Source organism: Microchirus variegatus (assembly GCF_963457635.1).
Source record: "Microchirus variegatus genome assembly, chromosome: 5".
In the NCBI taxonomy this organism is placed as follows: Eukaryota; Metazoa; Chordata; class Actinopteri; order Pleuronectiformes; family Soleidae; genus Microchirus; species Microchirus variegatus.
Window position 1 is genome coordinate 25,496,919 of NC_139806.1, and position 22,049 is coordinate 25,518,967.

Genomic DNA, 22,049 nt, shown 5'->3' on the forward strand with positions numbered 1-22,049 from the left:
GTTAATGTTTTCGGGTTTTATGCTTTTGTGTTTGCGTAGTAAGTTAATGTTTTCGGGTTTTATGCTTTTGTGTTTGCAATGTGAGTTAATGTTTTCGTGTTTTATGCTTTTGTGTTTGTGTTGTGTGATTTGCGTTTCCGTTTTGAGTTAATGTTTTTGCGTTTTTTTGATTTGCATTTGTGTTTTTGATTTGCGTTTTGTGATTTGCGTTTGTGTTTTGCACCTCAGGGCCACCGTACAAATGTAAGTCCAGGAGATAAAACACGCAATGTTAACTTCTGCACTCATTGCAACGTTACAATGAAACATTCCTGGAATTGTTGTCTCACAGAGCTCCGCTTTGTCCCTAAAAAACGCGAGAATGCAGGCGAGGGCGATAGTATCCGAAAGAGTGGAAGTCAGCGAAGTGTTCTATTCTTGGCTCCACAGTGCAGCACAGAGTTCTACACAAACTTCCAGCCTCAGAGGATTTACATGCTGCCAGAGTTAGCTGCCGGAGCCTCAGTGACACTGATGTAATTTCCTGTGTCTCATTTGCATTTAAAGAGACAGGCACTCAAAACTGAGCGTTCTGAACAGGGCTGTTTTGGCAGGGTGATTGAACTGCTGTGGTGCTTCATCCTTAAGGTATTTTGACCAAAGCATGTCACAGATATGTTAACTTGTAGAAATAGGGTATAACATGTCTGAAATGTGAAACAATGGTTGTTCACCCCGTGACCCTGTTTTCATGATATGCTGCTTTCAGGTAAAAGTACAACTCAATCTTTCTAAATAAGATTTCCATTAACACATTTGCATAAAAACACACTTTTGAAAACATTGTTGCAATATGCTTAATCTCATGGTTGCCATAGATTGCTATGTATTTAAAGACGAGATAAACTCGTCACGGCAGACGCCTCGGGGTTTAACATTCAACAACAGCAAATGATGTGCAGGAAAACGAGCGAGCCCCTGTGGGAACAAGGAAATTGCATTTTGTCTTTGACCTCCAGAGAATTTCGGATGAAATAAACTGCCTCCCAGTTTGTCCTCTCCTTCTCTAAAGGCAATATTTCATGGTCACGAGCATCAGTGAGGCTACATGTGTCGCTGTGTGTGTGTGATGTGACGTTTGTAATGCTGGCATTTGAAGTTTATAAAACAGCAGGTGTGTTCCTCACTCTCCTTGGAGGTCCTTATCTTGTTTTTTCACAGTTTGGCTCTGAAGCTGCTTTGGTGCCTGCCACAAAGAAACACACACACACAGCTGCCAAACATAAATAACAACAGCAAACTGGACAAAACTTTCTTGGTTTTTTTAATGAAAAAATGCAAAAGTCTTTATACCGAAAAAAATCTGTGAAGATGTTTTACATTTACACAATGGGAGTATCAATAAAGTTTGCAGATTCAACTCTACCGGCTGCTCACAACAGCTGTGGATTTTACTACTCTATTCGCCATCAGCTCTTTTAACAAATTAATGTTAATACAAGGCCTAGACGCTGTAAACTACACCAACAGTATAACACTTAACATAATATCCAGTCACGTTGAGTATAAAGACAAGTTTAATGAGGAAACAAACACAGAAGAGTCAAAGAGTCTCTGATCTTTTACGCTTTCTCTTTTTTCAGATCCGACGCTCAAGTGCTGGAGTCCCGCCTCCGTCCGTCCCTCCTCGCGGTGGGCTGCGGTTGACAGAAGATGCAAGTTGACCGAACGCCGCTGTTGAGCTGCGACCTCCTCCGGATCCCTTTGTAACACTGCAGGGAGATCCCCAAGTCCTCCATGACGGCGGTAAACGACACACACTGTCAAGAGAATGCCTCGGTTACATGTGCAGAACGTGATATTCAGGAGGGTTTATGAGCACAAATTGAATATACTAACCATTAGTATGTTTGTAAAAGGGTATAATTTCTTTAGAAATAACAGGAAGAGCATTATACTTTCTGGTATGTGAAGGCCACTGTAATTGGGAAAGGGAGGGGTCCTCATTTGTCACTCTGTATTCACTAATACTTAAATGCTGGACCTTCAGGAAATCAAAAACGTTGATTTTTGCTAAATTCATTGTGAAATGTATACACTGCTAAAATTTCAATAAAACAAAATCACTGCAAGGGAATTGATTCATTCATCGCCATCGACAAACTTTCACTCTCACATTCGTACCTTCGTACAAGGGCTAGATTTGATATCGGGAAGATTCCCGGGTGCCAATGCCAATTTTTAAACAGTAAACGTTACATACAAATGAACCGTTTTATCATACTGTTATTTTCATTGTCAAATTAAATGTGAATATCTGTCACGGCTGGGTTGCGAAACCCTGGACGCAACTCCTTACCAACTGAGCTAATAGTGTTGGCACAGGACCAGGGCCAGATTTCTGTCCCCGTCAGTCCCTGGTCATAAATAATCAAAGCTGGGGGCTGTATAAACTCTGACCGAGGGCCGTGATTGGCCCTTTGGACACGTCTGATTAAGAGTGTCCAATTAACCTCTGTATGTTTGGGACTGTGGGAGGCAACAGTGCTAGCCACTAGCCCGCCTTGTGTGACTCAACTCGGGAATCTTTAATTTGAAAATTAAATAAAACCTAGGTAGCTAGCTGTCTTTGACCCACGGAGTGGGAGTGAATATTGGATTTAGTGGCTCTGTGTGTCTGTGCTTCCACATTGCACTTGCCAATGTGACCAACAGAGGCCGCCAGAGGCTTTTCGCATGAAGTCTGCCATCTCTGATTGCCTTGTTGCTTGCTGCTATAACTCATTAATTTACCCAATGAGAGATTGATAAAGTCTAATCTTAAATCTTAAAGTACTGCGTTTGAATAAAAGATAATCACATTTGCTTCAGCTTAGCTTTCCTGAGCAGCCGATGACTGTATGTGAGCAAGAGATTATTTTGTAAAATTAAACGCAGATCATTTTTTTATGACTAGATCATGAAATCCAATTACACAGACAAACGATAAAGGTCAGTTTCTGATGCTGCAAACTCATAACATGGTAATCACTTTAATGACCAAATAAAGGCCTGAGGTTTATTTGATTCTGTGTGACAAATTATATTGAACTCATCAACCTTCAATCACATTTATTTTCCTCGTCTCCTTTCACCGGTGTGTTCACTGAGTTTTAGTCTGCGGTGTCGCCTCGTTTTCATCTGCTGGTCTTTTTTTCTGAAGGTCTTTCCTCTTTCATCCTCAGGCTTCTCAAAGCCTCCTGCTGGTTTCCCATAAACGCCTCGGCATCAGTGAAGAACAAAACCTTATACAACGTACCCCATGAAAGACTGAGCGAGAGTGGCAAAAACCACAGATTGAATTAAAGACTTACCTAACAGGCGCTAAATCAAAACCTGAAATTAATTGAATTTTAATTAAAGGTTCATGTCAACCTTCGTTGTATTTAATGATTCACCTTTGGACACAGAAACCAGTGGTTTACATGATTATATTTGCTGATTTATGCTCACAGTGACTTTTCTTTTTTACCATAATGAATGAGATGGATCTTGACATGACAGTCCAGTGATGACCTTAAAAGTCAGTGTCCCTCATCCATCATTACTTTTCAGTCATCGTCACTTGCAAAATTATAACTTTTTGATTTGTGCCAAGGGACAAATTAACTCAACACGTTGCTCCGTCACTGTTACCCACATTTCAGCCGACCAAGGAGCTTAATGAGGTGGAAAATATATTTAAAAAAAACATGTTCCTGTCTTCTGATTTCCCTCAAGACATTTCTGAAGTGTACACAAACGCCTGCAGAGACTGAGGAATAAATGAGGCGAAGAACTTTCCTGCATGTATTGAAAAGCTACTTAACCTAAAAAAAACAAAAAAACAGCTAATTCCCCCGAGGAGGCAGCCACTGCAGAGCTGTGAACTCGTTATTTGAAGTTAAATGCCTCAATTTTTAAAAGTGTAAAGACATTAAATTGCATGAAACAAGTAATTGAAATATTTAATATCAATTAAACATGTTTATTATTATTATTGCTTTTATTCTATTAGCATAAGTGCTCAATAAATATGACAGTAAATAAGTGGAAAGTTGGCCCAAAACTCTGCAATGAAGACGAATATATCACAAGAATTTAAAACCACAAGAAAAAAACAAATACACTTCCGTTCAAAAGTTTGGGGTCAACCATACAATTTTTTGCATTGACAAGATTAGAAATAATTATTATTTTCAAAATAATAGTTTTCAGCTGTGCTAACATAATTGCACAAGGGTTTTCAAGGGTTTTCTAACCATCCAATAGCCTTCTAATGCGATTAGCAAACACAATGTACCATTGGAGCACTGGAAATGGGCCTCTACACACCTATGTACATATTCCATTAAAAACCAGACCTTTGCAGCTAGAATAGAGTGTATTTCTGATTAATTTAATGTTATGTGCATTGAAAAAAAGTGCTTTTCCTTCAAAAATAAGGACATTTCTAAGTGACCCCAAACTTTTGAACGGTAGTGTTTTTTGCAGGGAAGCTCGACAGACATCAGGGTCAGATAATGAAGGTAAAAGAGTCATAATAACTTCGGAGTGGCTGGGGCAGGTATACGGTGGTATATAGGTGCAGGGAGATGGTGGCCATGGTTACAAACCTATAGCGTAGTGTGTGTGTGTGTTGTTAATGTGTCGCCACGGCTACCCCGTGTCGTCGCCCAGCAGCCTGCCGCTCTCCAAATCAGTCGATAAAGAGGTGCCGGTGGAGGAGGCGGAGCCACGCCGCTGAAACTGATGGGACTGCACCCCGTAAAAGAAACAAAAGGCCTTGACGGACGCATGCAAAGAAACAAGGATGGAGAAGAAGAGATGATAAAATAAAAAAACAAAATATGAAAATACAAGAAGAAACTAATCATGTACAGAGTGAATGATGGTGTCATTCATATGGAGCTGATGACTCACTCAGTTCTTTAATTTATTTTTTACTATGAAGGACTGCCTGCCACTGACATATTATAATTAAAAAAGACAAAACCTGCCATTGTTAATGTGATTTTGAGTGAATTACTGTTGATCGAGCACAAAGTTGACTTTCCCAGGGAGTGGAGAGCAACATTTAATCCTCTCATTTGTCATCATCGCTTGGCCGCACTTACCTCCTCTATGTCTGCGTTCCTGCGCGCCTTGTAGATGAACTCTCCGATGGCCACGAACACAGACAGAACCAGACCGGCGGCCAGGACGATGAAGATGCCGCCGATGTTTTCCACGCCCAGAGCGTTGGCCTCCTTGTTGTCCTCCTCGGGGCAGCCGTTCCCTCTCCACCACTTCTCCTTCATCATGTGCAGCTTCCCTTCCTCCTGCAGCTGGAGAATGGCTATGGTCACTTTGTCCCTGTATGGAGAACCTGGAGCGGAACAGAGTCATTACACGCCATTATTTGTTTGTCATCCTTCAGGGATAAATACTTTAAATGCTCAGTTAGAGCTGCTGGAAATGTCCTCAATACATGCACTTATGTTATGAGGTGACATAAGAGAAGGGAGGGCAATGTTATTGGCAGCCACAGAGGAGGGAGTTAGTCAGGTAAGCCAAAAGACAACATCACAGACCACAGGTTTAATAGGACTGAGCAAAGTCCCAGTCCTGCTGAGGGCCAAGGATTTAAAGGAATTTTAAAGGTTTAATAAAAATAGGCTTCTTCCCCTCCACACTCCAGTAAAACCAGAGCATTCTCCATCTTTCAGCCTCAGACCCTGGTGTCTCTTCTCTTCAGGGCCTTTGACATTGAGAGTCTGCTGTTGATCACTCACTTATTTTCTTGTCTTTACTTGTTATTTAATCCTAAACATGTACAGATTATGTCTGCTGCGGACTGACAAAAGTATTGCGTTAATCTACTTTCTCTAAATGGGATTAACGCAGCCTGCACGTTGCATGTATACAATCAGTTCCCACAAGCCTGAAATGTTTAAAGTGGCCGGTACACAGAATGTTAAGACAAAAGCAACAAATACAACGGCAAAATGCAGTCCACTCCATTTTTGGACTGGCGAGGGCGCAGATTTCATCAAGTACTAACACCTGCCCTTTACGGGACACCCAACTCCGTCCACATCCAATACATCACCATGTTCATGACCTCCCTCTTGTCTTTCTGTCCCCCATTTTTCCATTCACCCCAACCGGCCGAGGCAGATGGCTGCACATCTTTGAGTCTGGTTCTTCTTCTGTTAAAAGGGAGTTTTTTTTCTCTCCACTGATGCCCAGTGTTTGGTCATTGCGTGAATTGTTGGGTTTCTCTGCTCTGCGTGATGTCCAGTGTCTTGAGATGATGTATGTTATTCAAATCAAATTAAATTGAACTGAATGACATCTCAGAATTGGAAGCTTGCTTAGTTATTACAGCCTCCATTTTTATGCTTTGTCATCTTAAAGAATGGATATTTTAAAGTAAATGGATGGCAGGAAGTTGATGTTGACATACTTCATTCCATTAATCGATTCCCCCACTAGCGTTTGCATTCTGGGACCAGGGCAGGAGTCCAACAGGACGTCATTGAAATGTACAGAATGATACGATCAGTGGATTTCCTGCAGTTTCCCTGCAAGCTGGATTTGGAAAGATGAATAAATGATTTCTTCTTCATAAGTGTTTTTTTTTCCTCCTCGTATCCAGAGTATGGGGCACATGCACTGCAAGTGTCTTCTTCCTTTTCCCCTTTTACATGTCCCTATCAAGCCTTCCGCTCTCCCTCCTCCTCTGTTCTTTGTCGCAGAAGGATGAAAAGGCTCAACGAAAGTGATACAGGTCTACATCAAAGTGAGACTGGATTAGCAACACCAGCGACTCGAGCAAGAAGCGTGAGAGCCGGTGAAACTTTCTGCCGAGGATCTGTCTGCAGGTTTTCTCTTCCGTCCTTTGGTCACCATCATTATTTTTCTCCACAGAGTGAAAGACAACACAGTACTTGGTGAAGTAAGTGTGTCTCATTTTATCAGTGGCATTATCCGTGATCCACTTGAATCCAACAAGACATTTTCACGGCCTTTTCAAATGATCCCAAAAGTTACACTTCCCTTGCAATTAAAAATCAATATTAGTTCAGGAGTTTGTGTGATCTTCCAGTGTGAGCGTGGGTTTCCTCCAGATAATCTGTCCTCCCTCCCACATCCCAAAGACAGACATTAGATTAATTGGAAAGTACATTGCCTGTAGGTGTGAATGCAAATGTGAGTCATTGTTTGTGTCTGTATATTGGTTCCAACTCCCCGAGCACCTCTCAAATTATAAGTTGTATAGTTCATGGATGAATGTACCTTCTGCTATATTGAAATTTAATTTCTTACACAAGACTAGAGTCAATCAAAAGGTACTGTATAATATAAAGATATACTGTATTGCGTAGGTGGGGACTATTTCAATCTGTACCATTTCCTTGGCAGCATCCATGTGTGCAGAAGTAAGCGGGTCTTCTTGGTGCTGGGAAAAATGTCTCTACAGTGACAGCCTGGCAGTAATGTTGGGGGATAAACAAATAAACAACAACAAAATAAAAGACTGGGAAAAAAAAAGAGAAAAACCAAAGGACGACAGACAGACACAGGATGTTAAGAACAGCTTAAATAAACATCCAACAGCACTGTCTGTAAATATGCAGCAGGTTGACGTGGACTCACTTTCACCGAGCAGCTGGCAGAGGTTTCAAATTGAAGTGCATTTGTATGTCGAGGATTACGGGACGACATCTCAGCACTTGAACTTTGGAAGAATGGGAAATGCAAACTCCAAATAATTTGAAGTTTGCATCTGCAGCACAAAGCCTCCGTTTAAAGAGGCGACATTAAAATTCTATTCTAGTCCCACGATCATCAAAAGGGCCTTCATTACCTTTTAAAACTCTCAGGAGAGCATGTATGAATGTGATTTGTGCACTGCTGTATTTCTTTTTTTTTTTTTTTACTAACTTAGAGGCTAAATTTGTGCAGTGTACCACAGAGAGCATGCAGTAAATACAAGAGAGTTCACAAAATCATAGAAACGTTTCTCAGTCTGTGTGGAAGTGACGACTTCAGACTTTGATAATGGATTTAAAGGTCCATTATTTAATAAATGTAAAGCAACTGGCTGTAGAATCCTCCTAATATGTCAGAGACTCAGGAATAATGTTCATATAACGAACTGAACTCACCAACAACAACAGTACAGACAAAATATTTGCATTAAAACTAATCTTTTGCGCACCGCAAATCATGTTTATGTTTTGAAATCATGTGGCGCCACCTACCGCCGTCTACCAATCATTGCAGTCAGTAGAGTCTCAGCTGACGAGCAACCACGGGTTGCCAGTTAGCAACAATGGAAACGAAAACGAAACCTAAAAGACCTTGGTATTTTGAATTTAAATGTAGTAACCGTTTTTGGCCACATTCTTACATATGGCACCTTTAAAGCTAAGGTACGGATGTTTGAAAGTCAAATTCATCCAATACATCTTATGCCCGACGGACCTTTCAGCTGATGAGCCGCTCAAACCAGACGTGTCCGAGGGAGCTATAGCATCGTTCTCTCCTTCTTTGGTCGGGGTTAGGGTTTGTACCACCATCCAATGGTGAAGTCAGATACTACAGGATCCTGACAGGCGCAAGGACTAGTGCTCTGAGCAGGAGGATCTGCTGTTCAGGAGACAGGATCTTTGCGTCACGATTCCAGGCTTTTCCAGACTGCTTGCAGAGCCCGAGAATACAATAAAACCCAGCGTTCTCAGCAGTGGCTGAAACTTTAGGGCTTCATAAACGAGGTAATGGCACAGATACACACCAAAAAAAAAACAGCGTTAATTGGAACTTCCGGTTTATGGGAGCTTTAAATATCACATAAATGCTTCAGTGCCTTAAACTGTGACTGTAACTGTGAGTGAGGGTTGTTCATGGCTGCTTTTCTGGTGGTAAATGCACCAGCACAAATGAGACACAGCTAATTTGTCAGACTAATATCAGTAATGTTTGATATTTGACAGAGATAGTGGGGAAGAGTTCATCTCTCTTACCGATAGGTGTTCCCACCCCGTAGCCCTTGGAGTCTATGAGCCCTCCGATCTGCGTGAGGTTGCAGTTCCTCTGGCTGATGTACTCGATGCTGGTGGACTCCATCAGCATGGCGTAGTCCGTGGTCAGGACCCGGGTGATGCCGTCCTGGTTGTTTTTCACCAGCGCCGTGTTCTTCCTGCTGCTCATAAACGCCCACATCTTCTCATAGGTGGAGATCTTTGATTTCTGCAACAAAGGAACCAAAGAGGCGACAGCTGGTGGGCAGTGCCATGCAGGCAGAGAGTAAAGTCTCCATACATGTACAATAATACTATATTTCAAATCAAGACGGATGTGCAGGACTTAGCGTAAGTGTGTGTGTGTTTCTTCTTGCTCAGTCAGAAAAAAAAAATGGGACAGCTGTGCTCTAAATCTCCTCCAGCTGATTCAATTTGTTCAAGCCATCAACACAGTCTGCTTCTTTCTACCCAGGCAGTCGTAATCACTGGCTGCAATCTGGGAGGATAAAGCCCTGCATGGATCACCCATGCTGAGCCTGAGCCTCTAGGAAGCAAGGAGAGAGAGGGTGAGGCAGTGTCGGAGGGGGGAAAAGAGTGACAGCCCTGAAAATCTGCCTAAGGACATGAGGACACAGATATGATTTAAACTAACAAGGTGCATGTTTATCGTCAACATAGACGAGATATATTCTCTCCACTCACTGTTAATGAATGTACAGTGCATTTCATTTTAAGAGACTGTCGGTTTGTGCCTTTTCTGGGACGTTTGGCAAAGATTCAGGATGCAAGAGAGGCAGAGGAAACCAACATGAATCTCATTTCATGATATCAATCGAACTGAGTCATAGGCACATCTGCTGCTCCAATAAATACAAATAATTTGTTTCATAAAACCTTCATGTCCCCAGCAGCGCTCGTCTTTAAGGCACAGCATCAGCAAGATACCGGTAAGGACACAAGTACTTTACCTCAGAGCGAGTTTTGTTTTCTCGATAAGTAATGTGGAAGAGCCCAGTAGATACTGGGTGAACAATAATCTCTCGTAAATCAAGTAATCTCTGCTACTGTCCCCGGCGGCAAGGAGAAACACATAATACAGGGATTAATATACACATGGTTGGTGTGGTTTTGTTATCAGCGTAACGCTGTGCAATCGAGTTTCACATCATAATGGTATATTTAAGCCAAATAGTCTATTCCAGGATGTATACGTAGACATGATGCAAACAGCCACAACCATTCCTTTTGTTTGACTTGAAGCTACTGTAGATGCAGTTAAACCCCAACCTTAACTATTAATTTATAACTTAAACTGTATAGTGGACTCCCTCTTCCTGCCCAGAGCTCTGCCTGGGGATTGAACCCTGGCCTCCTGGCTAACAGATCTCAACTCAAACCCAAACCCAAACCCCAACCCCAACCCCAAGACCCAACCCCAACCCCAACTCCAACATCAACCCCAACCCCAACACCCAACCCCAAGACCCAACCCCAACACCCAACACCCAACACCCAACCCCAACACTCAACCTCAACACCCAACCGCAACCCTGACCTTCTTCATTTACCTTGAAGAAGGTCATGGTCGATCCATCCCTCACTGCCCCATATTCAATCCTGGTCTGTTTCGCCAGATCGTCCGCCGAGTCGATGGGAGCGTCCATTCGCTCCACGGTGAGGAACGCGGCCAAGTTGGCCGTGTATGAGGAGATGATGATTAAAGTAAAGAACCACCAGATACCGCCGACTATACGAGTGGACAGGGCTTTAGGCATGAGCTCGGAGCCTGGAAGCACAATGACAGAAGAAAGAAGAGAGTATGGATTAGAGTTAGAGCAGGAAGTAAATTGTTCAAATCATAATCAGAGAAAACAATCTTCTTTCAAAGCACACCCACTGGTTCAACTGGAGTTATTTTAAATGGTGTAATTACATGGATTTTCACCTCAAACCTCAATGAGAAATTGTGTAACTTTTCATTGGATGTTTTTCTTTCTCGGTCCCAACAATACGGTAATTGCAAAAGAAACAGAACTGTCAGAATTGCAACAAAATTGGGGAAAAAAATGAAGGCAACAGTCAATAGAAATGTGTGTGTAGAGCAAATGATGCAATATAAAACCAAAACACTGAAATGAGCAGCATGATTTGTCGTTTTTCTCTGTGTAAGGGAAACTTAAATACTTTTGCCACTTTTCCTGTGAAACTTTTTCTATCTTTTAGAAGCATTTTCCTTTGTTGCAGTTGATAAATGCTTAGCTTCACTTGTGGAATAAAACACAGACTCAGTGGAGCAGGTGTAGCAGCCACGTCCTCGATCTAAGGAGGCATTTTCAGTCGGACACAACAATTCACAGAAAGCTCAGATAAGCAACAAAACACATTATGCAGATTATGACAAACAACAGAAACAATTTTTGCACTGAGCAAAAACGGCAGGTAGAAATATTTGGAACCTGGTTTACATTGTCGTTAAAAGCTTCACTCCCCTTCTGTCTGCCTCATTTATCAAAACTGATGCCTTTCTGGGGAACTGACAACTTTGACAAATGTGCCTCGCTGTCAGCAAAATCACAACATTTCATTAGTGTTGCCATTTCGCTGTGGACTCTGGCGTTGTCAGTTAGGTGTATCGAGTGTGTCAGACTTATCCTTCCCAAAATCTCATACCTCGGGGGAGGTCATGTCCAGCAAGCACGTCAACACAACCCTGCTAACGGGGGCGCGGTGGAAACTCATGGGGTCTAAATCCAGACTATGTGGAAAGGGCAGTAGCAGAGTTTGGGAGACAGATATTGATGTTTTGACTTAAACAGCTTAGAGCGGACTTTACAGAGTCAGTACAGTCTTTCATGTTGTACAGGCAGCTCTGCAGAAGGAGCCCTGTGACTTATGCAGCTTCTGTTTCTCTGTAAACTCTTAAAACTTACAATAACAGTTTTTTATATGTGGTATTTGGCCACACATTTAAATTCTGTATCCTCTATTAGGTCTGTGTTGGTTGAGTTTCCTTCCCTGTACCAGTCCGCTGTTGCCAGATCTATTTTAAGCAACGTTGGGCTTATTTTCTTGCTTGTGGTTTGCAGGTTTTGTGCAGTAGCTTTTTTGGGTTCGCTCCGGTTTGTCTTCACTAAAACGAATTGCCTAATATGTTTAATTATTTCTTTAAGGCTCATTTCCTCAGATGATCTGTGAATGCTGCGCTGGCGTCAACAACTGTCGCCCTTTATTGGTGTTAGCAGTAATCATCTGATCCAATGTTAAATGGATTGTTAAATTCAAATGTGAGCTGAATACCTTGCCGCATGAGAGCGCCGATGCCAAACCAGAAGCTGTTGAGTAAAGTGAAATTGTTCTGGATCAGAGTGGAGGACGGGTTGCACGGGTGTGGGTTGTACCACTCGTACGGAGTAAACCTGTAAGACAAGAAAAGAGATGAAGATAAACAGCATGCAACATCACTTAAGTACAGCCTTGCAATCGACACTTCACCTTGGTTTGCTCTTTGATTCTCTCTTTACTTTGATAAGTGCAACCCACACACCTTATACACTGCATCTGAGAGGGAAGTGGAGTTGACAATTTCTCCTACTGACATGGCAACCGCGATGAAAGCCGGTCTGACAGCTGACGGGGAACTAAAGACATATTTGGGTCATTTTTAGACGACCGAAACGAAAAGAAAATGATTGCCTACAGGTCAAGTGTGTTATTATATCAAATGGTGGGACTGCAGAGTGTAACAAACAAAGCACTCCTATGTGCGTCTGGTACGTCTTGACATACCAGACGAGATGCTTACTTTCTCTTCTGTTTCCTCTTTCTTCTTCATTGGTTTATGTGGGCAGAGCGTGTGCGTAATAATCTTCTGTTTCATTTGCAAAATGCACATCAATTCAAGCGATTGTTGAAATCTCCTCGTAAAACAAGGCACCTACCTACAGTAAATATAGGGTTTATTCTGAGGTGACAAAACCTAAACAGACTTTGTTTTAAGGAGATTATACACTCATACAGATGTACATATTGTATTTAATTGTAATTTCTTGTAATTAACCCTCCTAAATGTTACACATTGGACCTTTAAGTAGAGTATGAAGCCCGTTGGTACAGACTTCTTGGGATTCCAGTCGAGTATATTCGTTCATAATGCTCAATGCTGCTACAAATCATGGAGTTTCTTCATCCTCCAGAAAGTGGATTTGTGCAGTACAGCAGTCAGTCAGTCATACATCATCTCCTCATCACCAAGCACCAAATCCATCTTCTTACCTGGCAATCACGAAGAGCACACAGCTGACCCCAGTGCAAGCCAGCAGCACATACATCCAGATGTCTGGAGACAGGGGATTGAGGAAGGAGAACACGCCCGGATTGGTGCCGTTAGGTTTGCGGTACAAGATGCTGATGCCCAAGGTCATGAAGGGTTTGGAGAAGTCGATGACTTTCTCTCTGACATAAGTGATGGTCAAAGGAGCCACAGCGAGGTCTGCAACCTGGGAAAGCCAGTAGATATCATGAGCTACAGAAGGCAGAGCAGGTATTGCGTGAGGCCATAGATGAGTAGAGGTAAACTCACGTGGTCGATCAGCTCTCGCACCATCCCGTTCCACTCCCCCTTGTCATTCTGCGCTCCGTATTTCCCATCAGCCACCAGTCTGACTTCATATGTAAAACCCAAGATGTTGGAGAGCTCCTTCAACAAGTCCAGACAGTAGCCCTCGAAGCGATCGTTACCGACCAGCTCTTTGTCGGACTTTCTATACATCACGTATGGGTTTTCCTGTATAACAGAGAAAGTATTGACTGCACACGCTGTATTTAGCTGTTTTTGTAAGGTATTATATTTTGACCTTGACTTTTTCAGAGCTAAAGTTATGATTACACAATACAAAAATTCTGCTCCCATATCCAAACTATTCAACACCTACAACCAGTGAAGATAAATTGGTGGGAGCTCGGGGCAAAATTGCCTTTGAAATCTATCACATCGCCCTTGAAATTCACATGACAGAAGCTTTTAATCCCCAGATAAAAAAGATGTTAACTTTTGCAAAGCCTGAGTCGAAAATGGCCCGCTGGGCATCTGTAGTCAACCAGTAATCCTACAAAAATAGTTATAGGATTACAGATTACATATGTTAGAAATGGTAGGAATTTATTATAGGAAAGTGATGGCTTAGTTTGTACTTTTTAAGAAATGCTTTGTTTCTGTAATATTGGTTACCAAGCAACACAACTTGATCAATTATTTTTATTTTGGCATAGAATTCCATTATATTCAGGTTAAATTGGTATACCAGCGCAGTTCTATGTGGTATTTAAAAAGCTTTTAATAAGTCTATAATTTGGTCAGAAATACAATGACAGTATCATGATTGAAGAAACAAGCTACATAATGTCCCAATATTTGATAAAATTGCCCTGAAAATGATCCAAATTGCCCCAAAACATATTTCACAGGAGCAAAAAAACTCTACTTACAACCCCTCACTCTAATGCCCCTCTATACATACTCCCCTCCTTCCCCCTCACCAGAATGGTGGTGACGATAAGAGTCCTGTTCGCCAGAGAGTCCGTCACATTGTTATTCTTGTCTCGGTTGGACTTCTCCATCAGTTTCATCCCCTTGTACGAGTTCCACACAGCAATCTGGAGAGGTAAACAGGGCTTCAGGCGTATTGAACCACATATATTCGCTTTTGATCAGAATCACGGGAAGCTGCACTCAACGCCTGCTGCTGGAGGAGTCACCTTGGAGCATGTAGATGTACACTACTGTTCAAAAGTTTGGGGTCACTTAGAATTATCCATATTTCTGAAGGAAAAGCTCTTTTTTAAATGAATATTAGATTAAATGAATCAGAAATACACTCTCTCTATATATACAGTATGTATATGTTAATGCTGCAAACGTCTGGTTTTTAATGGAATATGCACATAGGTTAATAGAGGCCCATTTCCAGTGTTCTAATGGTACATTGTGTTTGCTAATGGCGTTAGAAGGCTATTGGATGATTAGAAAACCCTTGAAAACCCTTGTGCAATTATGTTGAAAACAGTTTTGCTGAAAGGCAAAATTATCATTTTTGAATAAAAATCATTATTTCTAATCTTGTCAATGCCTCGACGATATTTTCTATTCATTTTGCAGCTCTTTTGATGAGTAAAAGTGTGACTTTGAATGGAAAACACAAGACAAATGTATAGGTGACCCTAAACTTTTGAACGGTAGTGTAGATGTTTGCCGCTGTTTAAGTACAGAGGCTGATTGAATATTCTTGATATATTTTATTTATTTATTTCAAACACACGTAGAATGATTAAGTCTTAACGGGAAACGAGGGACTGCTCGAGTATGCAGCATATTAATCATACTTTCTGTTCCGTCGAACATGAAAAATTAGGTTAAAAGACCTGACACTCCTGGCTCCTTTTCAAAACCTCTGCTCCATTCACTCACTGTTCATTTCCCTTTGCTCAGCTTTGCTCTGACGATTCTGGGCAAAGTGCCGGAAACGTCACTTTATGTACAGTCAATAAGAAAATGAAGGAGTAGTTTGTTCAATGAGGCGAGCTGCTGAATGGGTATATCATTCCTGTTGTGTGCTGTGATTTATCTGCCTCGCAGGGCTTTGATCATATATCACCAGAAAAAGCAACGCTTTTGTTCACCGCGAATGTGGAGATGACAATTTTCTGTATGATGAATTATTGCTTTCAATTTGGCACCAACATCTGTGAGCCCTTATCTTTGATTATGTTTTAATCTGATCAATTAATCATTTTAGTATTTGTTTTGCGAAGGCTTCCCAGATGATCGGTTAGAAGAATTTGCTCTTTAATGCGATGATAAATTGAACATCTTTAGGTTTAGTTGCAGAAAGTAATTAGACTGGGATTTTTAGTAGATCTGATATCTTGTAACGGACTAAACGATTAATTGATGATAAGGGTAAATAAAAGAAAAAAAATAACCATCTGGTCGAGTTCCTGCTTTAGAGGAGGAGTTAGGGTGAATTCCAATTCCTTGCTTAACCCTCAATCTTAACCCTCAATCTCAAAAATGTGAGCTCCCTCTAGTGCAAGTGCTGTCCCGATTCTCAGAAAAATTAAGTTGAGGGGCAAGTTTAAGGGCTGTATCGCCCTCAATATTGAGATTTTCCGAGACCACCCTTGGGAGCAAGGGCTACCCAGAATGCAACGTTTTCACATAACAAAGATGGCGACGAAAGCAGCGATACGAGTACGCTACCAATTAAGTATTTTCTTTGTTAATAGAGATATAAAAATGATGAAAACCATTGTATTTACTTAGTTTAGGCCCATATTATAGATTACTTATGTCATTGTTGCGTCACATTTATTTTTATTTTACAATCTTTTGTCAATAGCCGGCCGAACAAGCGATCGTTTGCTATGGTTTACTTTTCAATAAGTCGTGGTGTGTGGTAACTGTCAGCTGAATATGTCCGTGGTTGTGGTATTTGTATGAGTATCATCTTATAATTAACTGACAACCTAATAACTTGACTGACAAACGGATCGTAATAAATAATCCTGACGTAAATGTGTTCTTCTTCTTCTTTTTTGGAGTTGACAGACTGGACGCAGCTTTCACTGTTATTTTGCCCCCTACAGTCTGAAGACGTATCTGCATTTAAGGGGTGTCCCATTTCTAAGTGACAAAATAACCCTCAACACTTGGTTTTGAGGGCCAGTTAAGATTAAGGGTTGAGCTCGAGGGTTAAGATAGGAATTGGAATTGGCCCTTAGAACTCACACCAGCAGTGATGGTATGAATAGAGAAGTGTTGGATCGGGGGAACGAGTCGACGACTTGTTACTCTATCGTCACAGCAGCTGCAAATGAGAGCGTCCAGCTCATCAAACAAGCTGGAATAATCTCGACAGTTAGCAGATTAGTGGAGTCGTCTGGCAGCTGGATTTCAAATCCCCTCAGTTAAAAGCTGAGAAAAGGTCAAGTGGGCTCATGACACCGACGCAGTGGAGTTGAGAGCATTAAATGATCAAGATTCATTGGTAATAGAACTAAGTGAATAAGTGAGACATGGTTTCCTTTCTTTTGCAGTTCAGTCTGGGAGCAGAAAGTAGAGAATTTGGATGTTTTTAGTCTGAACCAGCAGCCTGTTCCAACTCTAGATTACACAGCAGAACCTCTTATCACACCAGGCTGGAGTACTAATCTTATTTTTCCACAGTATTTTTTCGACATGGCATTGCCTTTCCAAGAAGATAACATGCTTTCACTTCTCATTATGTTGTACCTTATTCTGCAGATAGAAAAAGTTCTCACTTATAACCTCACTAAAAGCACACTATATCTCCTCCATGACACTTCTGCAAAGGTGCGCTCTTTGCAGGAGTCCATAAATCTGTCTTATCTTCAGACACAGCAGATGAGTAACGCGGTGAACGCGGTATAGAATTTATTAATTGTATTGTTCTCAAACTAAAAGATAAACGGGCGAAGCGGAAACAATCATTTCGGACGAGCCGGGATATATTTTGGTGCCGTTTCATGATGCAGAAGAGCATAAACTGTGGAAACATCATCTTCTATGAAATATCAAGCACATACGTCAGCCTGAAGTTGAGGTAATAAAGGAATCTGAGTGCGCCAATGAAATCAATGCTAAAATACAACCCAGGATGACTGCACAAAATACAGTCATCATTCCCACATCATGGTGAAAGCTTGCAAATTTACTGTGCAGCTCCAGACGACAAAGTGTGCCATAAAAACGGACAGAAATTCTCTCTCATATGCTCCGAGTCAAACGTTATCTATGCATCCTTAAGCTCTTCGCCATCCAGAACCAAACCAGAGTGGAAAACCGTTAAGAAAAACATGCCCCGGCAGAGAGAGGAAGCTGTAAAAAGTCAACAATATCAAGAGTAAATAATTTATTACCCAAGAGACTCTCTGTTTAGTCCCATCATCCTCTTCAGATATTATTTAACACTCCAGTGCTTGAGAAGTGCAACTGACTGATGATTCATTTTTCATCACCACAAAGTGATGTACTTGCATTTTTAGTGACACTTCATCCGAGTATAGTTTTCAGGCCTAAACAGAACTGAGCAGAACTTAAAATGAGAGTAACGATCACGCTTCTGCACCTCGACAGATGCTGACTGACGACGCGTCCGTCCGTCCATCTGTCTGTCTGAGAGAATGGATAAAACCAACATTCACTCTTTCAGTCACTGTTTAATTCAAGGTGATAAGCAAAGGCAGACAATATGAGGAAATAGCAGCGCAAAGTTCTGTCTAACTTTAACTACTATGGATAAAAGTCTGCAATAAAGTCTATCTATCTATCTATTTACTTGAAATCTGAGCTGGAATTTTGACAAAAAAAAGTAATAATTTAATAGATGATCTCATTCTATCAGGTGACACTTCTGACAAAGGTGGAAGTTACAAGCCCAAACTGGTTAACAAGGTAAAGGAAAACTTCCTGTTGGCTAAAAAAACGAGAAACATATCAGAGAATACCTTAAACAAGTGACAATCGACTACATAGGAGAATGTTTACTGATGGACGGCATCAACGTTGGCACATTTCCATGATGACTGACAAGAAAAAGACGCCTGTGACGTCATGTTTACGTGACTCCCGAGTGTTGAAATGAGTCGCTAAAGTAGCTAACGCGGCTAACGGCGAAACAGTGCCCGGACTCCGTAAACATGACGCCACACGCGTCTTTTTCCGGTCAGTCGTCATGAAAACGTGTCATGCGTTGACGTCGCTAACGTGCCCGGCACTAATTTAATTAAAAAACAGAATTAATATCACTATTAATGGAGTTGCCCCCGATGGACATTCAACAAAAAGCAGGTTTCAGGCACTTCTGCTCTGGCTCCATTTTCTGCGGTCCATTTTGTTTGAAATAAAGTCTGACGCTGTCATCTCCGCCGCCAACCTGATCCCTCTCGTCTGCAATTAAACAGTCAGCCTCTGTCAGGTCGATGAAACTGCGACTGCACGTTCAAAATGTGATGTGAAATATGACATGTATTTGCACCAGTGTGGGTAGCTGCAGGATCAACCCACCCTCTAATTAACCACAGCCACCTTCTGCATTATATTAAACTGCAGAAATTACTTTTTTTATTCGTATTAAAGGGACACTGTGTAGTATTTATGGGTTTATATAACCCAAAATCCACTTTTGTATACATATTATGTGCTCCTGCATTGTCTAGTCGCTGTATAATATTCTTTGTTTCATTTTCGTAGTGTTTCAAAAAGTAATGTAAAATAGCATGACGGTTACATTGCCACGACGCCATGTTTCTACCGGAGCCTGTAAGGACAAACGCGAGAGAACAAATCAAGCGTCGCTTTACTTGTAGCAGAAGTCCCGCCTCCACTCTCTCCGCTTCGTCTGCTACAGCCGCGGTAGCTCGCCCTCTCCCTCGCCTCACGAACCTCATCTGCTGACACGGAGAAAGACGACGAGGACGACATTTGACCGGCTGAGGATACCGTAGTGCTCAGGGAAGGGAGGGGGTGAGCAGTTCTTTGTTGTAAATTTCAGCCTCTCCTCTAGATGGCACTATAAACTACTTACTTCACCTTTAAATCACTTGAAACAAAGGGATGCAATACTTTCTACAGGTGCCGATAAAGTTTTGACAAGTGCCCAAGCGCCAAACATGGAGAATACCGAAATGTCAAATATAGCACATGGAGTTGCTGTACACAAAACCGGTGGAGAGAAACAAAGTTGACAAGCCAAGGAGCAGGGAGGCGCGAGCGTGGCATACAGAGTGAGGGAAGAACGAGGGAGAACAACAAAAGGTGTGGACCAGACGAGGCATAAACACGGCACAAACCTTGATCCACCTTTTCGTGAGGCGACTTCCGGCCTCTGCATTACCCTTTTGAAAGTGTAAACGTGAAGCACAGACAATGTGGAGAGAAAGAATCAGTCGTTGAAAATCCACGTAGTATTTCTGTGTCTTCCACACACACACACACACACACGCACGCGTTAATGGAAAGAATCAGCCAGCGTGGAAGCCGCATGAGAGTATAGTGTAATAGGCTGTTCTAGGCCTCTGTGCTCACCCTGGCAGCTCCGTCTTCTTTGAGGCTGATGATGTCCAAATCAAAGTCTCTCCTCAGGCCGTCTGTCTTATTAAGAACAATGTGTCCTGTCAGTCCGTCCCACTGTGCCTGCGGAGGGAAGAGACGTAGAGGGAGAGAGCGAGAGAAGAGGGAGATGCCGTCTGAGTTTCTTATGTATGTGAGAAGAAGTCGAGTGATGGAAAAGACACAAGGGTCACACGAGGTGAAGACTGGAAGATGTCAAAAGATTCCTCTGTGCTGCAGTCACAGTATGTGCACCAACTATGATATTTCAAAAGTCCAGAGTGTGAAATTTAGGAAAGCATTTTTGGCAGATATTATGTTAACATACGAGAATAATCACTTTAAAAATAGTTTTTCATCGCCTTAGAAGAGTACTTTGGACAAGAGCCTGGCTTTATTGAGGCTTTATAAGAGTAAGTGAAGGAGTCTTTCATGTGTTACAATCTGCTTTCTCACCAACAGATGTCACTCATTCTCACCCGCTGGACCTTCAAATGCATATCTTATCTACAGTGTAACTGTCCAACGGTTCACTTGACAGGCTTCAAACTTGGCAGGCGACTTCCCAAGGACACCAGTGTGTGCAATACTGACTTTGGTGATGTTTGGATAAGAAATGCAAGAGATATCCAATTACCATGCAATCTGTCATTATTTGTCATTGATATTATTATTATTACATTCATCATTATATCAATATATTAGGGCTGTAATGATACACAAACTCAAGATTCGATTCGTATCACGATTTTTGACCCACAATTTTTTTTTTTATTTAAAAAACATTTTATTTAAACAACATTTACTTATATAGCAACTTAATGTAACATTTAATAACAATATTTTGGAACACTGTGAACAGATTTTAACATAAATAACCAAAGATTTCTCTCTTTTCTTTAACAAAATATAACTGTTGAAAAATACAAAGTAATGCTCAATCAGACTGGGATTTGTCCCCAAAGCATGCTGGGAGGTGTAGTTCTTCATATAGAAGCGGTTTTGTTCCAGTGGAAATAACTTGTTTTGATAAACAAAAAAAGGTAAGACAACATTTCTGCTTGTATTTCTTGAAAGTCAGTTGTTGTTTTGCTCTTATTTTGGGGCTGGATCTGTGAATCTTGTTCGTAGAGTGATAAAAATGGTACAGTTAGAATCTGTGAATTCTCCGCTGTTTACATAATCACGCTGACGCTCCAGTGCCGCTTTTCAATGTGTGCGCTGGAACAGGTTTTTTCCGCTCCTCCGGGTTTGACATCACTGAAGAAGAGATTAACGCGATTAAAAAACACAACGCGTTAATGATGACTGTAATTAATTAATAACAATTAAAGCGATAATTTGACACCACTAATAAAAATAAGTTTGGTAGCACTAACAGCTCATATCATGTGGCTGACTGGAAAAATAACTGGGAGTTAGAAAGGGCGTGTCGCGATTCTGCCTTCTCACACATGTTCGTGGCTCTGAGTATCGCGATTTCGATTTCGATACACATATCATTACAGCCCTACAGTATATGCTTGCAATATGCTTGCATGTCTGATGAAAATGCAAAACAGTAGCTTTTCCATGCTGATTGCATGGTTAATTTTGTACATTATAAGATAAACATGTCGTTAAGAATATTTTAAGTTGTCTCAGTTAAGTTGACTCAAACCTCCAATATCCATGTTTTTAAAATAAGCAAACGCTTTTGTTAAAGGTGCATTATGTAATAAATCTAAAGCAACTGGCCATAAAATCCTCCTAATATGTCACAGAGACTCAGGAATAATGTTCATATAACAAACTGAACTGAACCTACTGCACTGAACCTACCTACCTTTTCAGGTACGGTAGGCAGGATTTATAGTTTTTAACACTTATAACACTTCTACACCTCTTCTGGTCCATCACATAAGACTTTGACCAAT

At 41.3% G+C, this 22,049-nt stretch overlaps 1 protein-coding gene across 1 annotated transcript in view; it reads right to left on the reverse strand.

Moving 5' to 3' along the window:
* Nucleotides 1–1,631: 1,631 nt before the first annotated feature.
* grik1a (glutamate receptor, ionotropic, kainate 1a) overlaps nt 1,632–22,049 on the reverse strand; it is a gene marked incomplete at both ends in the record, with an annotated part of 50,063 nt that continues 29,645 nt past the window's right edge. The window contains 10 exons of the mRNA XM_083889659.1: nt 1,632–1,799; nt 5,115–5,365; nt 9,009–9,234; nt 10,577–10,794; nt 12,306–12,424; nt 13,281–13,504; nt 13,588–13,791; nt 14,544–14,660; nt 19,875–19,919; nt 20,110–20,217. Coding sequence (XP_083745785.1) covers nt 1,632–1,799; nt 5,115–5,365; nt 9,009–9,234; nt 10,577–10,794; nt 12,306–12,424; nt 13,281–13,504; nt 13,588–13,791; nt 14,544–14,660; nt 19,875–19,919; nt 20,110–20,217 — 1,680 coding nt within the window. The remainder of the gene's footprint in view (nt 1,800–5,114; nt 5,366–9,008; nt 9,235–10,576; nt 10,795–12,305; nt 12,425–13,280; nt 13,505–13,587; nt 13,792–14,543; nt 14,661–19,874; nt 19,920–20,109; nt 20,218–22,049) is intronic.